Genomic DNA, 19854 nt, shown 5'->3' with positions numbered 1-19854 from the left:
AAGAAAAAGCTGCGCTTTTTAAAGCAAACTGGCGTTGCCCAAGGGTGAACCCACCACTTTCAATTCAGATTTCTCTTCCAATGCTCAAGCAAAACTCACACCACAAGCCGCCAACGTTTTTTCTCTTTCGTCCAATACGCATAAGCCATGGTTAAACGAACGGAAAGTAAAACTGCTTTTGTTGTCCGCTGTGTACTTTAGTTGCTGGCCACAGTTAAAAATTGTCAAAGGAAGGTTTGTTCATTTGTTCACACAAGCAAATAAAACTTGTCAAGACAAAACTCGTCAAAGAAAACCTGTCGTTCATACACTCGACCCAATGAAAATTTTCAATAGGGCCGTTTATACGAGAAAAAAAATCCACGTCTTATAAAAGCCGCAGATTACATGAGACGCGAACTGGGCCATTTATTCGAGCGCGGCTTACATATAACGCGAAATGCTCGCATAAGTGGTTCGCGGCTACGTTCGCAGCCAACTGGTCAAATCTTTTTCTTCGCATGATTCATTGCTCTCGCTAGCCAGGCCAAAGAAAGGGAGGAAAAAGGTAGTCTGGGCTATGATAACAAAACAAGCGCATGTGCAGGAGCTGTTCACCGCTTGAGAAAGCTGCGGACAGCGCTGGCGTAACAGAGCCGAATAACGAAGCCGCCGACGCAAAGGCTACGTCACAGCTCAGCGAATGGGAACCTGGGTTCAGACACGCGGTTTGAGATGGCTGCGATTCGCGGGTAATTTTTTTTTTTGGTATTTAAACTTAAAAAATAAGGTGGCTGTTTAAAAAAATAAGGAAATTGCTTAGAACTTGGAGGAAAGAAATAAGTATCTCGAAAAATTAAGGCCAATTGAACGTTGGCAAAATGGTCTTCTTCAAAAATTTAGCCGCCTTAAAGTAGCACGCCATGTGTTACTTCTTGTTATTCCTGATACGTAAACTTGACGATAAAAAAGAATCCATTGAGTTCTAAGGTCCATTTCTTGGCACAAACCAGACAAACAAAACGTCGAAAAAACAGAACAAAAAATCAACATGTACAAACCACAAAATCGGACCACGCGGCAGAGTCTCGCCCATGCACAGACCTTATTGAGCTCTGTTTGCTGGAGTACATTTATACGAGCACTTTCATGTCCAAGGTAAGCCGTTGCCAAGATAAGCACAGCCCAAAACCCCTAGGCCAGGATAAGCCGTGAACTTTGAACCATTTAAACAGGGTGTTCGCGTCTTATGTAAGCCGCCGCCAGTGTAAGCAGCGGCTTACTTTGTCTCGTGCAAACGGCCCTAATGACACTTGGCAAGCAAAACTTGCTCTTGTTTAACCGGCTTAATCCTCGTCTACCAAGAGTGTCAAAAAACGAAAGGAAATTTCGGGTCTTTGGCCGTTTATCTTTACTTTCAGGGCTCTGAACTTTCGCTGCAAACCGGCAGATAGAGAAAATATTTTCCTCTGTGTATTGGCTATTGGAGCGTGGATTTTCTCCGCGTGAGACGTTTTCAAATTAGATATTGAATGCATAACTCTGGATACGAGAACAACATAGCTAGGATTACGTTTGCCAAGCAAAAACGTGTACACTTTGTGAAGGAATCGCTACAAAGAGTAAGTGCCACAATTAAAAGATTAGATATAGCTGAGTATTGAGAATGCATGTGGGAATGATAATGTAGCACATGTTATGTATGCTCAGGCTGTCACGTCGGGTGTAACGCCATAACAGGAATCGAGAAGTTTCTCGCTCCTTCATTTTGTCAAGCGATTGGTTTGGCCTCATCCCGGCAAGTTCGACGGACTAACGGGAAAAGGCATTGGTCTAAAAATGCAAATACATATGTGAAGAATTGGTCAGTATAAGAATTTTAATGGTAGTGATTTAACTTTCAACTGCCCTATAGTTCACAAAATGTTTTTAAATATTCATTTTTCCCAGAACCTCCAGAGACTGAAACCAACTCCCTGCTAAAGCAGGTACTACTCAGTCATTCATTGGGTTCAAGGAGAAAGTTTCTGCTCTCTCGTGAGCTAACCCCGTTAAATACGTTTTCGGTTGTGCATATTGCATTTATATGTATTTTGTGTTCATATTTTATTCATGTAGTATTTTAATGTAATTTGTAATATAGTAGGTGTGATGCCTCATCGGCTCGTTTACCAACGTAATAAATGCTCCAAATGTCGGACTTCGCACAAGTTTCCTGAGTAAGCCAACACTTAAGCGTTTGGCCACCGCGTATGATGACCATTCAACATGTAGGATAACGTTGGAATTGGTTTGATAGGGCATCGAACATTCGATCCAGCATCTTCCAAATATTTCTTTTGTTCTCGTGCGGATATTTTGCCGAGCAAACCATGGACGCCCACAGAGCTCTGTGATAATTTGTTCAATAAAAAAGCACCTAACTAGGGGCGTTGCTAGCCAGTTTTGGTTTAAGAGCCTATTCCAAACTTTGCGATTTCTTGGAAGTCAGAGGATTCAAAAGTAGACTTACAAGTTAACTAATTAATGTAAATTGATGTTTTTGTGAATTTTATTGTAACCCTGGATGGCTTTACAAACAAGGAACATATTTTGTTCAATGTCATCATGTCTCAGTGGCTCTTCCTTTAATATCAGCGCGACTTCCTTTACAAAAAAGATGTTTTTCTTGAATTCATTACATCTCTAGATGTCTGCAAAATGGTCAGAAAACCACTGATACATTTTGAGAAATCTCAGCGTATCTTGATATTAATTCTTCGACAAAAACCCCAGTTCTGTTGAGTCGCATGGATCCCTATGGCGTTCTATGGAAACCCATATGGAAACTCCTTTGTAATGTGTTGCCATTAAATAGTGATATATAAATAAAACAAACAAATAAATAAATAAATAAATAAATAGATATATAAAAGGAGCCTGTTCTTTCTGCCGCAAAAATCATGGGTCATCATCCAGTCATACCTCAGTACATACACATCAGAGGAAAAGAAGACAGGCGTTTCGTTTTCATGGCGCGGCACACAGGTAGGTTTTTACTCTGCGCATGGAATGAAGGAAGCTGAAGGAGCATTCCGTGATGGACGTTGAAACCGGCATTGTGAGGAGAATGATGAGTGCTGCATTAACGTTTGGGTAAAGCACTGCAACAGCCGCGCGAGATAAAATAAACTCATAGATTTGATTCCTTGGTCCTTTCCTGTATAAACGAAAAAGCGAAATCAAAAGAGAAATAATTCAATATTCGGATAATTATGTCCAGAAGTTGTTTGTAAGCCCAGGCTTCTGGCTGCTACGCCCCTACCCTATGTTATCTGTTGTTCCTTAAAATAATCTATGGCAGTCTTTGCAAGTACCGGAGCAGAAATTACGTAAAACAAAAGAAACAAAAGAGAGAAAACAAAACAACTCCAAAGAAAGACTAATCCCAGTGACCAAAAACAAATTGCTTTCCGGTACCTGTATGAAGACCCAAATCTTTTCTCACCTTAGTAATAGGCTTTTAAAGCTTCCCCCGCTGTTTGTTGATCGCCGCCATCTTGGATAATCAGTGGTGCGTGAATGATTTCGAACAAAAACAGAAGTCATAAGCGACATCATATACCAATTATTGCCCAACAAGATGCGTGGAGCTCGAATTACGATGTTTATATATCTGGAAACGTAATGTACATATGGCTAAAGAATTATTGATGTAAATGTATCAGATAATGTTGTTGTAAGCGTAGCATCGTTTAGCATGTAAAGATCAGCCTTTTCATGTTAATATGGTGAAGTTTGACGTATGTATTTCATTCTTGATGCACATGTGAAACCACTTGACATATTTATGTCAGTCTTATCGTGTAAATGGCATATCTTGATGTTTTGTACCTTTTTGACAAGTATTATATGGCGACTCATTTTATAGTGCGTAGAGTGACAATAAAGGTGTGGGATGAAATCGTACTTGGGTGAAAGTCTGTAAACAGTCTCTCGTATCATAATAGAAACTCTTTTCGTTATGAGATTTTACATTTTTACACTCCCTTGCATTAACTACAAAAGCTGAAACGATTTATTGCACCAGCCGGGAATACTATTTGCGATCAGAACGTGGATTCTCTAATCTACCACGGAGTTTATGAACCCTTAAGGCCTGCAGTTTATTGTTCTCAGTATAATAACCGCATAAATTAATTAACATTTTCAGTTTATATTGTAAAGGCCAGATCTGATACTAGAACGTGTGCGTGCGTGCGTTGCGTGTGTGCGTGCGTGTGTGTTCAAAATGGGGTGGCAAGATTACTATACCGTGCCCTTCGTCAGAGTGAAGGGCTAACGCTCGAAATGTCAGCTTTTAGAATCTCTGTACGGTAGCCAATTTACGTTATCAACTCTGTTGATAAAACCAATTTTTGTATTCTAAATATAGTCTTAGATCTAATGACAAGTTTCTTCTATCGCCACTCATGATTAAGACCTCACCTACATTTGGTGATAGGAGGTTTTCACGTGACGTCATCGCCGCCATGTTGGTGGACGAAAACAAAAGATCTCTCATCAGCTTTTTTTGTCCGTCCACCAGATGTCGTACATTTGTCTATTGTTATTGGTGTCCCTTGAGGTTGGTTGAAAACGTCCTATAGAGCATTTATGTTCTTCCTTATTACGTCAGGAGCTCGTCGAACTTTATTACTTTTAAACAGAAACTCAAAACTTCACTTTTTTTTCAAGCGTCCAAAGAAAAGCTTTGATATATTTTACACACATACGTTAAGTTAGTTTAATTTTAGATCTAAATTCTTCAGTATTATATTTTGCTCATATATGTGAGACACATTTGAAAATTGTATTGTTGAATTTGCGCCTTATAAAAAAATATTATTATTATTATTATTATTATTATTATTATTATTATTATTATTAACCTGGCTTCCATATGATCTGCAACGGTCTGCAACACGATCGGAAGCTGTCTGCGTCGGTCTTATCGCAGACGATCGTAAACACCACAGGCAAATGTGGCCATTTAATCTGAAGGGATCGCAAGCAAGCGTACCACTAATCCTTTGCGAAGCATCTGCGAAGAGAGGAGAAAAAGGCGCGCCGCTCGAGGATTTCCAACAAAATGGCGCCAAGCACTTACCTTAAGTCTGATTGGACACAACATGACACGTGCGTGTTTTAAGGCGGACAATAGTGTGTCGCCAATAAAACACAGATCATCTCAGGCACACGTTTCCATTAAAAATTGTCTTGGTTGGAAGCGTCGTAATGGCCGGGAAAGAAGAAATAGGGGTGCGTTTTTTCGGGAAAATCCAAAAACGGATTTGTGATCTCTGATCAATGGATTCTTCAGCGTCCAAAAAAAAAAAATCCGAAAAAGGATTATTTTCCATGATAACACAAACAAACAAACCGTAAGTTGCGTGCAATTTAACAGAACAAAAACAAAAAATTAGCGGTTAACTGGTTTGCTTCGGAGAAATTCTTCAACTAAAAAAACCTAAGAGATCAATGAAAATAAATGACGAAAAACATGCGTGCTAAGGTACAAATCGATTACAGAGGGTATTTTTGCACTAGTTTACTTTTTTGGCTATAGGAAAGGGAGTCACAATATTATTAGTGTAATTTCTGGTGTGAAATTTGCAGGAAACCTAACCATTTCCGACCTATTGGTGTCTTCGATCGTGCGGTAAAAATAAGAAAAACATTTGGGCTTAATTGTCGTGTACAGTAGCTGTTGTGTATATCATTTTTGCATGGGAAACCGCTTGTCAAAAATACCTTTTTCAAATCTTTTCTCAAAAAAATGCTGAAGTGGTGAATCTAAAAAATCCGGATTTAGATTTGATTCGAAGTATCCTCCTCGAGTGTGGATACCTTGGATTCATGATCCGTTTTTGGATTTCTCCAAAAAAACCGCAAAATCCGTTTTTGGAGTCAAGAATCCGTTTTCGGATTTTCCCAGAAAAACGCACCCTAGTATCAAGTTTCCCGATCATCTAGACCGTGTGCCGCAGATTGCTGCAGACGCCGGGGACAAATGTTTCGATATGCCTGCCACGTGGCGCAGACCTATCTGCTATCGTATCGCAGACCGATCGCAGACCGTTGCAGATCATATGGAAACCAGGCTTCAAATATTGTCCTAAAATGTGGAGCTCAGCGATTCTTCAGTGTCTGGGAGTTAGCATATACCCGCAAAAACTCCAATTTCATTACTTCGGCAACAAAGTATCTTCCCAGTAATTTCGAAAAACAAACTAAGATGCCCCTAAGACCTTTCGTAGCTTCCTTAGTATCATTATTATTTTTTGAACTAATTTCCACCATAAATGAAGGACAGATGCCGAGCACTTGAAAATAAGTGCCACAGGAGAATAACGACAAAAGTTGAAACAAAAATTTTGAAAAAGAAAGACACACCCCGACACGTTTTTGGCTACTACCTACCAGAACAGCATATTAACGTTACTCGCAGGGGTATTTGGTGAACGTTATAAAATCAGTATTTGAAGGCTATAATTGTACGAAAACGTAACAATAGCTAAAATGCTAACCCTTTAGAAATCATAACTTAGACCTAATTACTGCTGACGATGTTCGGCGTTCTGCAAAATACCCTTGCCCTACCATTAGAGAAATCTTAAATATTAGGATACTCGGATTATTTCATAATCATAAAAATATCCTTGAAAGGGAAAAGTGATCCTCGCATTTATCAGGAAAATCAAACATTGATTTTTGAGGAGAGGAAACATCGGAGTAACCCGAAGAAAAACCTTTCGGAGTAGAGTAAAAAACCAACAAACTCAACCTACAAGTGACCCCAACCTTGGGAATCGAACCCGGTATTAATTAACACCATTGACATTTTTTCTTCCAGCTCTCGTTTAAAGTCAAAGTTGTAAGTGGTCATTGTTGTCTTAAGGGAAAAACATGGCTGACGCAAGTTGCACCCTTGAGCAACATGATTTGAAAGGTAAGTTCTTACGTAGTGTGGATAACTGCTCCGAGATAAAAGCGAATTTTAGAGGGCGTTTACCTCAATCCACTAATTCTTGACCGTTTTCCGCTCTGCACTCCATTCCAGCGAATTAAAAAAGCAGCGAAGACTGATAACCCCATGAATCGCCTGTAATTAGGTACATACATACACCTTATTGGTCAGTTGGTGTGAAAGTAGACCGCACCGCAATGGTAACAACAGATTAAAATAACTTTCGCAGCATGGGCGCCAGCTAAAAATAAATTTCGAATAATTATTCACGGGACACAGGGATTCGCTCTCCTAACTCATATTCTCTTGGTTTAGGCAATTTGAGCCAGAGCCGGCTTTCTTTTTGGTTAGCACCAAGAACACGGACGACTCTGGCCAGTTCCAAAGCAGGAAGCTCGCGAATCACGGACTTCCGACTAGTCTACGCAGACTCAGACATTGCCGGAACAACAGTGGTTGCCAATAGTTACGAAAATGGACTTTCAAAACAAGCCATTCTCTACCTTGAATTCACTATTATCATGAATTCTTAATTTGCTTTGAATTCACTATTATCGTGAATTTAGAAGACTGAAAGCGTGGTATGGATTATGGGAAATGGTCAGACAATCCAAGTGTATAGGACACGAACCTGGGAATGTTGATTAATCCGTCACCTAACCACTTAACTACCATACCGCGAGATGCTCTGGGACAATATTCTAAAAACTATTTGATAACGCTCTATTATCACTCGGCAACAAACAATATTAAACACTAGAAAAGGTCGGTTACCAAACTTCACGGCAAAGCTAACCATTTAAAATCAAAGCTTAGGCCTAAATCATTAATCTAGCTAAGGCTTAATTACTCTTCAGCAGCGATATACTGTGGGAGCCTAAATAATTGATTTTTTTGAGAGTATGCTGTCTTGATCTTTAGTGGCGAAGCGGAAAGGAGCGGTTTCTATAGGGTCGAAAATCCAGGCTCAAATCCAATCCATGGATATGATTTTTTATTTCCTTATTTTCTCTGCTACCGAAAGTCCCGGGACAAAGTCTTCTGAATTCAAGATAATAGTGAATTCAAAGCAAATTAACAATTCAATGAAGAGATCGTGCTGGTGCGATTATGCAGCACTACTTTACCAACTAAGCCATCAACTAAGCTATCGACTTTCACTGCGAGTGCGGTGCTGACCGAAAGAAAATCGGGTTCTGGAGACGAGAGCTGGTCACTTGTAAATTCCAGTTCAACCCGTTCTTGCCCTTGAATTGGTGATTATCCTGAATTGTTAATTTGCTTAGAATTCACTATTACCGTAAACTCAAAAGACTGAAAGCTTGATATGGATTATGGGAAATGGTCATATTTGTTTGGAAAGGAAACCCAAGTGTATGGACTTGGGACTCGAACCTGGGAATGTTCATTCACCCGTCACCTAACCACTCGATAACTCAAGTGTATTAAGGCTTGACCAATCTAATTATTATGCTTATTTTTATTTGAAGGGAAGCATCGGTGCTGGTGTTAATTTAAACGTTTATATCCTTTACTCAAAAATGGGGAACATTTATACTTCAAAATTTTGAAAACGTTTGGCATTAACAGGTTAAGTACAACTCTGCCTACCGAATACCGCCTTTTAATGTGGTACTCCGTATATATTTGGATGTTTATCATGTCACGTGATCTATTTTCCTCAATTGTTCATTGCTCTCAACATGTGGACATGATTAAAAGGCGGCATGACAAAGCCCTTAGAGGGGTCAAGAAACAAGATTGATATAATGAAGCTCAATGTTCCTCATTTTTGAGTAAAAAATATAACTGTTATAAGTCGATTTCGGGTCACGTGACAAGAATGTGGTACGGGACATTTTGGAAAAGTTATAACAATACCGATAACTAACTGCCTACCAAGTTTCATTGGCCCTGGAGAAATGCTTTACCTTCAAATAAAAATATGCATAATAATTAGGCTGGTCAAGCCTTAATACACTTGAGAATGCTGTGTTATCACTCGTCAACAAACAACAAACAACACTGCAAAAGTTACCAAATTTCACGACAAAGCTAAACATTTTAAAATCAAAACCTAGGCCTAAATTATTAATCTAGCTTAGGGTTCGGGTTAGGGTAACTCTTCAGCGGCGATATTTTATGGTAGTATGCTTTTTTGAAAAAGGCGGTGTCTTGATCTTCAGGGGTAAAGCGGACAGAAGCGTTTTTCCTACAGAGTAGAAACTCCTGGTTCAAATCCAATCCATGATTTTTTATTTCCTTATTTTTGCTGCTATACCTCAAGTCCTGGGACACAGTGTCCAAAATTCACGAATTTAGTGAATTCAAAGCAAATTAAAGTTCAGGATAATCGCGAATTCATTGGCGAGAACGTGTTCTTCAGTTATATCCCGTTGGGATGAATATTGCTTTTGCTTTCAATGCTAGTAAATGTCTATTAAATTAAAAGAAAACATGTTTTGTTGTTTTTTAGATCATTACTGTAATTTAGCTGATAGGTATGACCATTACTACTTGGAATTTGAAGACGTACAAGTTCAGAGTGCTATAGAGAGCTTAGACTTACACCCTGATCACGTGATAGTCGACATCGGAGGTGGGACTGGACGCTTCGCAGAAAAAATGTCAAAATTTGCTCGACTGAAGAATCCAATAACTTGTGTTGATCCCTGCGCAGAAATGCTCGAGAAAGCTAAGGGGAGGGAAGGTATCATTCCTGTTTTGAAGACCGGAGAAGAATTTTTCAAGGATGCTTTGCCTCGCGGTTCTTTTGACCGTGTGTTGTTCAAATATTCAGTTCATCATTTGCTAGACCCGCTTTCGGTTTTCAAGGCTGTGGAACGATCGCTTTGCTCCGATGGGATGTGTCTCGTTTGGATATTTCGGAGTCTTTCCTGTTACAAGTTGTTTCGACAAGCGACAAGTATTCCCGAACAAAACTCCCCTGAAAAGATCCAAGAAATTTGTAAGCTGCTTGAAGAAGTCAACTTTGAGGTACAAACGTCAGAGATGGAATACAAGTGTGGTTTTACAAAGTCAAAGTTTTATAGCATGTTGCGAGGTCGTTTTATGAGTCCTATGTACAAGATGACCTATCAGGAAATTGAGAAGGGAATTGAATCACTTGAGCGAGGGGAATTAGGGTTACTTAAAGATAATGAAATCATTGAAACTGTCCTGGTTAATTGTGCCATAAAGGCCAAAAAGATCCAATGAGTGAACAAGAGATTATGACAGGGATACTGGTTGTCATCAAATCATAACAACGATAATGAACTTTAGTTTAATTACAGAGGTGATTATTGAAAATTCTTTGCGCTGATTGGTTGCATTTGAGGCCCAATGGTTAGGGAGCTTGCCTTGAGAACCGGGGATCCCGGTTTATTTTTATTTTTTTCATTTTTATTTTTTTTTTTATATTACAACTTACTTACAAATGGTCTGGATAGCACAAGTGTTACTAATATTTTAAAAAATACAACCACACTTTTGAATTTTCGGAACATGTTCCGGAACTATCAATGCAATGATTCTTTGTAGATTAAATGTTCGTTACAAGTAGGTAAAATTCAAACGAACCAACAATATTATAGAGAACACAACTGACATAACGGCAAAAGTTTAAAAGTGTAATGCTGAACGGACATGATCAACTTGTTTGTTGAGTTCGGGTTTCAACCGCTCAATATGGATGCTCTCTTTGATTTTAAGTTGATAGAAAGAAGTTTCCAAGACCATCGCGAGAGGGAGAAAAAAAGGTTTTGTCATACTCGCCATATTTGTTTTGTTTTCAAAAAATCCGTGCCAACCTTCAGTGAATGCCACTAACCGAGGAAAAACTGTGTTCAGCCACCTCAAATAGACTGCAGTCATGTCCATATTACATTAACTGAGCCAGATCCTTTACAAGTTTACAAAAGGTGATCACTCATTTTACATACACACATCCACAGTGTTACCCAACTCATGGCGTTTATCCATGAGAGTCTGATGAATAGTACTCTTTCAGTGACGTCAGCATTCCAACGTTTACAAACATTTGTGAGGCTGACAAGATAAAATTTGAATACATATTTATTATGAACTATTACCTTCAAGGCATTTACATGTACGAACTTGTTTCATCAGGGATTCGCTGATTTGAAGTTTGAAGTTCCTACTCGTTAAAAACCAACCCTTTACAAAAAAAAAAAAAAAAAAACCAGCAAAGATGATTCAACTTCATCCTAGCATTTCTTAAATAAAACATAGGAATCGGCCAGAGGATAGGCCGAATGTGGCCTCTTGTACATACACACATCCAGTGTTACCCAACGCGTGGCATTTATCCATGAGAGTCTGATGAATAGTACTCTTTGATCTATAATTATGTTAAAAACGTGCGAGACCTTCATAATTCATTGTGATTGCTGACCACATAACCTCAGAGATTTGACCCATGAGTTTATCATTTAAGTACTGTTTGATAAACGAGCAGGATTGTTTTATCAGGTTTTAATATTCAATCTTCGTTCACTGTCTAAAATCCGCACGCGTCATTGGTTAAAATTGATCACGTGATTTCCCGTTACCTAGCGACATCAAAGTGACAGAGTGCGTTATTACAATAACGCATAAAAAACTGTGCAGTGTTCTTCAACTTTAAATTACTGAAATAATTGACGCTGCTATCCCGGAAAACACAAAAAGGAAAACCACTTTGGAGTGTGTCTATTTCCAATGGTGAGTTGAGCAAAACTGAGTTTTTTGCAAATTAATTTGGCAACTCTCGCTCTCTTTTGTAAGTTAAATTTGATGTCGAAGTGTGTGTAGCTTTGTTTATTATTGGTAGTAAAATGTTGAATGAAAATGAAAATTTATTTATATTCAGTAAATTAAAGATTCTTGGCCATTGAATGTTCTTGTTTTCATTTGCTTTTCTTGAGCTCATTGTTTTCTCATTCAAACAGGTCGGGCAGGAAGCCATTATAAGGCTATCGCCCTCAGTGAACTCAAATTGAGTATTAAAAGGGTTAGAGACTGTTAGTTCGTGTTTTGTTTACAAATACACGCACGCGCTTACTGTACAATGATCTCGAAATTTTCAATACTGCACTCAGCTTCGCTTCGTGCAGTATTGAAAATTTCTCTTTCATTGTACAATAAGCGCGTGCGTGTATTTGAAAACAAAACACTCACAACAGTGTCTAACCCGTAATTAATCCACGAGGCAAAGCCAAGTGATTTTAGGCCCAATAAAATACGACCTGCTAGTTTATTGAACTTCTTCAAAAACATTTGACAAAAGGCATGTCCTTCTGGAGTCTGAACAAAGGTGCAAATTGTGAGAGGAGAACATTAGCATATAAGAAAACAAGCAATGCTTTGTATAAAGAATTAAAAGGTTGAGACAGCAGAGAGCAAATCGTTATCTTTAAGAAAGTTACGACATTTTTTAATTTCGAAGACATGTTTCGATGTTACAAACATCATCGTAAGTTACAGAATATTTGAAAAACCGTTAAGACTATATAACAACTAGGCAAAACATGCATAATTAAATATGAGTAAGTGACAAGAAATACATATTTGAGTGAGTTACAGAGTGTTAGAAAGACTGTAAAGCCTAAAGCGTAAGTGTCAGGTTGATGTCATCGATATGTTGATGATTCATGAAAACGCCGTCGATTCCTTCTCAGAACATCTAAACTCCATTGACCAACATATCCAGTTCACTTCGGAACAAGAAAAGGATGGCAGGATTCCTTTCCTTGATACCTGTGTGAGTATTAACCAAGATGGTTCTACCAAGATCTCCGTGTACCGCAAACCTACGCACACGGACCAGTACCTAAACTTCCAATCAAACCATCATCTACAACACAAAAGAGCTGTGGTTAACACCCTGATGTTGAGAGCTCAGACCTTGGTTACGGAAAACGATGACAGAACTAGAGAAACACAGCACGTCAAGCAAGCTCCAAAAATGAATAACTATTCAGAATGGATGCTAACAATACCACATCCAAAATCTACAACAGAAGATACCGAAGAGCCTCAAAACGAGAAGAAAATCTATGCATCAACGCCATACATCAAAGGAATCTCGGAACGCCTGCAAAGAGCTTTCAAGTCACACGAGGTTACACTTATTCATAAACCCGTCAATTCTCTAAGATCACAATTGGTACGTGTCAAGGACACAACTGTCAATCTCAAGAAATGCGGTACTGTGTACCAGATCCATTGTGAGAAGTGTAACAAGGAGTACGTTGGCGAAACGGCCCGCTCTCTGGAAATCAGAGTGAAAGAACACCAATCAAGAAGTTCATCAGCTATTCACGAGCATTGTCGCCTGGAGGGCCACTCGGTGGACCCAAATAAGACAAAAGTACTATCAACCGAAGTTAACACCTTCAAACGCAGGATAAAAGAAGCTATTCAAATTAAACTTACGAAACCGGCGTTAAACAGAGACAATGTTTACGAATGAGAAGCTTTCTATGACACAATTCTAACCCCCAGGAGGAGTTTAAAAAAGCCCTTTTTTTAAAATTCATCTTTTGAACATTCATATCATTGACTGATGAAGTCCGGTTGGAAAACGGACGAAATATTTCATAAGTTTTAGCTCCGAGTTTGTAAAAAATTTTAAACTTTTATTTTACTTGTTAATAGTTTTAAACGCAGGTTTTAACTTGATGACAATGTATAGGATGTTTGTTAATTTTAGAATTAGTTAAATTTAATTAAGTGTCCCCAATCTGAGGGTAATGTCCTTCGCTAGATACTTTACTGACACTCAAATTGATTCATTGATTGATACGGACACCAATGTTTTTTCCCCAAGTCTTTCTGTCAATGCTCTGTTCCACGACAGCACGCGCGTTTTTGAGATGCGGACGGCAACCGGAAGTGAGCTGTTTTCCCTTTTAACTTGTCTTCTCACAACCACATTTACATTGCTAAGTATCTTTTATCTATTAGAGATCATTAGTATAAACATCCGGGAGACACCACTGTCCTGGTACGCGAAATGTTCTCTTCCGGTTGCCGTCCGCGTCCAAAAACGCGCGTGCTTAAGCTCCCTAATAGGTGCGGTTAAACGGGGCACTTTCACCGCGTTAATGACCCTTTTACCACGGGAAACTGCATTTAGTGGGTGTGACCGACATTTCCCAATGTAAATTTCCGGTGGTAAATTTCCATGGATACGTCAAAAAGATCAAACGAAGCGGCCATGACATTTAACGTGGTAAGTTGGAAGGGTGTTTTGATGCCCGAGGTACAAGAGCCAATCACGATGCTAATGAAGTTGTGATTAACCTTTCCTCAGTTAGCGTTGGTCTTAATTCCATATTCTCGCCTCGAATAGCTTTGATAGTTGCTGGTAATGCTTCTGTAATGTTATCTGTGCATAAATAAAGATTTGTTTGCTATTAAATTTCCTGCCAATGAATTGCTTGACATTTCTTTTACCTCGTTAATCTTCGTAACTTGTGATCACTGGTTAACGTGATATACTAAAGCCCAAGTGTGAGGCAACGCGGGATAATTTATCATGGGAAATGACATTTACCAGGGTGTGTGTATTCGCACCTATTGTGATGTGATATGATGAACTCTTGATGAACTCTTGATGAACTAACTACTTTACCAGGACTATGACATACTAGTCACTTAAAGCTAGTTTTACTACACAAATTTTGAGTTTTCTGTCTCTCGATGAGTTTTCACGACCTCATAAAAAAGGGAAGGATGTTAATATCAACGATCTAGAGACAAAGCGTATTAAATTTCCATCTTCATGACTGTGTTCATCATGTGAAATAAAACCACCTCTGATCAACCTTAACTGTGTGAGGTCCTATTTAGTTTTTAACGGAGCATATTGAAACACATTGCGCCAAGCCTGCTTCTTGTAGTCTCTTCTATAAAGCCTGGTTAAGACATGGAACACAAACGCAAAGGGAAGAGCACACAGAAACATAAACTTAAGCGACGTTGACAGGTAAAATGCACAGCAAAGAACGAAAGTTATGCAAGGGAATTGGGATTAACTTTCAAAATGGCAGCCTAGGGCTTCAACAAGGAGGGTTGTCCATACAGCTACTTAACAATTATTTCATGAGCGCGCGTTGGATATGAGTTGGCTATAACCAGTCTCCTATCCAACAAGCGCAATGGAATATATTTTTTATTACATTCCTTAAACTCCAAAAGTCTGGAAATACGAAATACGAGCGAAAAAACTTAATGAAGATGCGATGTTGTGTTAAGTGCGCAAGGAGTAACTTCTACACCCGAAACGTCTGTGATTTTTAAAAAACTACTGGCACTTCTTGATATTTCTTTCATCCAATCTCGACCCCAGAGCTCTTGACTGCGGGAGAGAAGAGCTCTGGGGAACCCCTGAAACAAGTGTCTTCTCATTGGTTTTCGTGTCTCTAACTGGTGCATTCATGTTAGCACGAGGAGTTAGCAGGCACCGTAAGGTTCAAATAGCCAATTTTTGGCTATAAGAACCCTACGGCGCATCTTCTCCTACACAGAGTTTCCCAGAGCCTTGGGTCGATCCGAGGCTCTGGTGACGAGAATGTTCTTTTATCATGATTACTCTACTTGGTCATTCGTAATGATATTCATGTTACCTGGTGTAGGCATCACAAAGTGAACTACCAACCATGACCTTATCCAGAACCGTAGAGTGAACCAAAGAGTGATGCATGTAGGCTTTGAGTGACATGTATGCAAATTGTCATGAATCTCACTATGCAGCTTTAGTATATAATTACATTGGTAATTAACGAAAATTCTCTGCGCTGACTGGTTACACCTGAAGTGATTAATTAACAATTAGACCCGTAGCCCGCAAGGGCTACGGGTCAATAACCCATGAGGCGAAGCCGAATGGGTTATTGACCCGTGGTCCTTAAGGGGGAAGGGTCTAATTGTTTTAGTATCACCCAACTAGTCGGACAGAAAAGGCAATAATAAAGTTAGCAAATGCAAATTAAAGAAATATTTATTTGGGAATAAAACAAAAGAAAGCGTCACGCTTTTCACTACTCGAGGACTGTAATTGCTAATAGTCCTCTAGTAGCTTAGCCAATCAAAATGCAGCATTTGCATTAGTTCACTAGTTGGGTGATACTAAAGAAAAAAAAATCGGTTCAGTATTTTAAAGTTATCTTCTTGTTTTAGTGGAGTTGCCCTCAAAGTATTAGACATGTATGGGCGGAATGGACCTGGTATTGTAACCTTGGGCCTGCATTTGAGTTGCCTGCTTTAGATGCAAACACAACAGCAAATGTGAGAAGGAAAAATTTTCCCTTTCCAGCACTGACATATGTTTCTGCACTGCTGTAGTCTATACGTGTATTTCCTTGCGTTTGCATTTAAAGATGCTTTGTTGTTTGAGCGGTTGAGCCGCATGTGTGACTCGACCGTAGCAACATCTGGGAAGTAACTGCAGAATACCCTGCCACATGTACATCGAGTCCCTTAATGAAGAACGGTAGCTACGCGGTACGCAGCGAGTAATATATGCGAGAGAAGAAGCTGTCTTAGTTGCTGGCTACGCAGTACGCGGTAGACGGTCAGCGGTCATGGCCATCCCTCAAACGGACATTTCCCTTTTTATTCAACTTACACGACGTACAATCTATTTCAAATTTCAAACTTACTTCAAAGAAACAAACATTTTGAACAAGCAGACAAGATTCACAATAAGTGAGTCAAAGAGTTGAACCCGGATCGATGGCTACTCGTTGCAGTTTCCGATATCCACTAGACTAACGAGAAAAGCTCCCGGAAAGTCGAATTTCTTAGAGTTGTGGCGTAGTGGTACCCAGCAAAACAAGTGAAAGCTAACCGTTTTCAAAGCGGTTTTTACGCGGCTTAGCTCAGAAACGCTATTTCTTGTTGAAGCTCTATTTCTGCCTGTTTTCATTCCTTTTACAGCGGTAAGCTTGTCATGTTAAGATGGAATATATTGGGTCGTGTAATTGTAACAGAATGTCCCATGTCACTTTGAAGGATGGCAATGAGTGTTGATCGCGGTAAACGTTTCTTAAAGACGCCATTTTGAATTCAAATGTATTTGTTACTTGAATAAATTACAATACATACTTCAACTTGAATTAATTAGTTTCTGCGCACCGCGTAGCCCGGTACGCAGAACTTTTGGTCCACTCAAAAACTACTTTATGTCCCCTTTAACAACATCATAGGTCTACTCGAAATCTGTCCTCTTTAACAACATCTAGGTCCACCCTGCCCTCCTAATAGTTATACTAAAAACTATGTCCCCTTTATCCCTTCCCCTCAAAAGAGTGATCAGATGATTTTACTCATCAACGGGGGCTTCCTTAGGGGTGACTAGGTTAACAGCATCAAGGTCCACTCAAACACTATGTCCCCTTTAACCCTCCCCTCCTAATAGTGATACTTACAGATTTTACTCTGTCTGATGCCAGACAATTTTACTTATCAATGGAGGCCACCTCGGGGGGTGAGAGGGTTAAGAATCAAAAATTCCATTACTTTTCTCAACGTTCAAAGTCGAATACAAGTCCAGTGCCTCTCAGCTCCTTCAGAACGTCGTTCTCAAAGCGTTCGTTAACATCCGCTGTGAAGTAGTTCTTCCAATCGCCTATTTCTCCTTTTCTTAACAGTTTGGGTCCATCAACAGTGAAAGTTGATACGTTTTTTGCCATTTCTTCAAAGCTACACTGCTGGGAGATTTTGTTGACGGTGTCCTCAGTTAGTGGCTTTTCAAGGAACTTTGCCATCAACCGGATATTGCTGGATAAATCCTTTAAAAAAGGGGGTTGCTAAATTAAAATTAAAATTGTATGTTACGTGAGCACTTATCCCTGCCTTCTTTGCAATGAACAACACAGTGAACTGGTGTCTTTGTCTTCGAAATTTCATCATTTTCATCATCGGCACATTACACCATAGCCATCAACAGTAGCATACGCGTATTATTTTCATAGCAGATCTCCAGAGCACCAATGGTAAGAAAATATGGTGACCCATATTTGGTTTTGGTCACCGTTCGACCATACTTCCACCCCTACATGTATGCCCATGTGAAACTCTGTGGTGCAACCCGCGTTTTTTGCCGGGAACGTCTTTGATATTGCACATCCATGCATGTTATGTTATGTTTAATTGACACTTGTTAAAAGAAGGTATTCGCTGGCCAGTAACACGTCACAATATCGCAGACTCAAGTTTAAAGGTCATCGAGGTCAGTTTTTTCTAAGTTGACCGCTTACCAGGTACTGGTTTTCAACTGGATCGCAAGCTCACGCCAGGTCAACTTTATTTACTTGATTAAATGCCACAGCTTTTTTGAAATTTCTAGCGTTTGCCATGAACCATAAATATGGTATTTTATTATTCCACTATTACGTCATTTTACCATATTTGGTCAAGAGAACGCGCAAAATATGAGACGGTAATACACTGTATTGTCCCGGTTTGAACGATTTAGAACAGAGCAAATACGGACTGAACGGGAGTTTTCAATGTAAGAAATTGTTTTCAACATGATGCAAAGACTGAGAATTTAGAGAATTTGGTTTGTGATCGCTTGTCACTCGTCATTTCGTTTATCCAGTCAAATAAGGACATTTGGCTGCCTTTTGTGCTGTTTACATGGTTCGCACGCGCCCTGAAGGACAGATGATGCTTTTCCTTAAAACACTCTCACCAAATAAAATTGAAGCAAAATAACACCTTTTTTGTAGTGGAATAAAAAATCTCTTATCCGATGGTTTAACATACAATACTCACGGACATTTTGCTCATTTCTCTCAATTTTCCTCACCCCTACGGGGCTTGGAAGAATACTACGCAACGCGCAAAATGTCCGTGCGTATTATGTGTTAAACCATCGAATAAGATGTATGTAATAAGAAAAACATGTTTAAAGATCCAATGTCTCGCTCCTATCTGCTATAAATTGCAAAATGAGGTCAAAATGAGGTCACATGCCATTATACCAATAATAATAATAATAAATAATAATAATCATTATTATTATTTCGTTCATTCACACGATATGTTGTTAACGTGCTTTGTAAACTAGGCATTAAGCCACGACCTATGGCCTTAGGTGTCTAGTGTTCTTCTCAAGATTCTTGCCGTTCCCAACAAGGAGGCTTTTTGTTTTAATACCGTGCAATCTAGTCCAATTTTCTTCAACGATGTTTTCAAATTTTTGCTGAACGTCCCTAGTGCACCAATGACAATTGGTACGACAATTGCTTTTCGGCAGCTCCAGATTTTCCCAATCTCTCTTTTAATTCTTTTCCATTTTCTTTTGTTATTTTTCCAGCACTCTTGTATCAAAAGGGCACGCGATATCTATCACATAACATGATCTTTCTATCTTATGAAGAACAACTACATCACGTCTATTATGCTCAATTTGATGGTCTGTTAAATAAGAGAAATAAGAATAATGTCCGCGAGTATTGTATGTTAAACCATCGAATAAGAGATTTATTATTTCACTGCAAAAAAGGTGTTATTTTGCTTCAATTTTATTTGGTGAGAGTGTTTTGAGGAAAAGCATCATCATCATCATCATCATCATCATTATTATTATTATTATTATTATTATTATTGTTATTATTATTAGTAGTATTACTTCGATATGCATACTCACCTTTTTCAAGTCCTCATACTTCAGGAACAACACATTGCTATCATCTTTATGCTTCCAACATTCTAGGACATGTTTGTTCCACAGTCCATAGGGCACTACAAATCAGGAAATAATGTAGTGTTAAAAGCAGCCCACAGCACAAAATCAAAACATTTAAAGGTCTTTTCCTCAGTCAGGCACTACAATAACGCCCAAATGTAGCAACACACCAAATTCATGTCAA

The 19854-nt window shown here is 39.0% G+C and overlaps 1 protein-coding gene and 1 pseudogene across 1 annotated transcript; one reads left to right on the top strand and one right to left on the bottom strand.

Annotated features, from left to right (window-relative positions):
* Positions 1-6850: 6850 nt before the first annotated feature.
* LOC138057265 (uncharacterized) lies at positions 6851-11586 on the top strand. Its single transcript, XM_068903307.1, has 2 exons — positions 6851-6949; positions 9444-11586. Exons 1-2 carry the CDS (start codon positions 6907-6909, stop codon positions 10184-10186), a joined length of 786 nt encoding a protein of 261 aa, XP_068759408.1. The 5' UTR covers positions 6851-6906; the 3' UTR covers positions 10187-11586.
* A 5364-nt stretch (positions 11587-16950) lies between these two features.
* LOC138057261 (sulfotransferase 1B1-like) overlaps positions 16951-19854 on the bottom strand; it is a 64965-nt pseudogene continuing 62061 nt past the window's right edge.

The sequence above is a fragment of the Montipora capricornis genome, chromosome 7 (assembly GCF_036669925.1).
Source record: "Montipora capricornis isolate CH-2021 chromosome 7, ASM3666992v2, whole genome shotgun sequence".
In the NCBI taxonomy this organism is placed as follows: domain Eukaryota; kingdom Metazoa; phylum Cnidaria; class Anthozoa; order Scleractinia; family Acroporidae; genus Montipora; species Montipora capricornis.
This window is presented reverse-complemented; position numbering and strand designations above follow the sequence as displayed.

Bases quoted from the DNA above. Each gene is read 5' to 3' on its own strand.
- LOC138057265 (XM_068903307.1), top strand. From the start codon at position 6,907: ATGGCTGACGCAAGTTGCACCCTTGAGCAACATGATTTGAAAG. The intron at 6,950-9,443 runs GTAAGTTCTTAC...GTTGTTTTTTAG, and splicing joins TGAGCAACATGATTTGAAAG to ATCATTACTGTAATTTAGCT.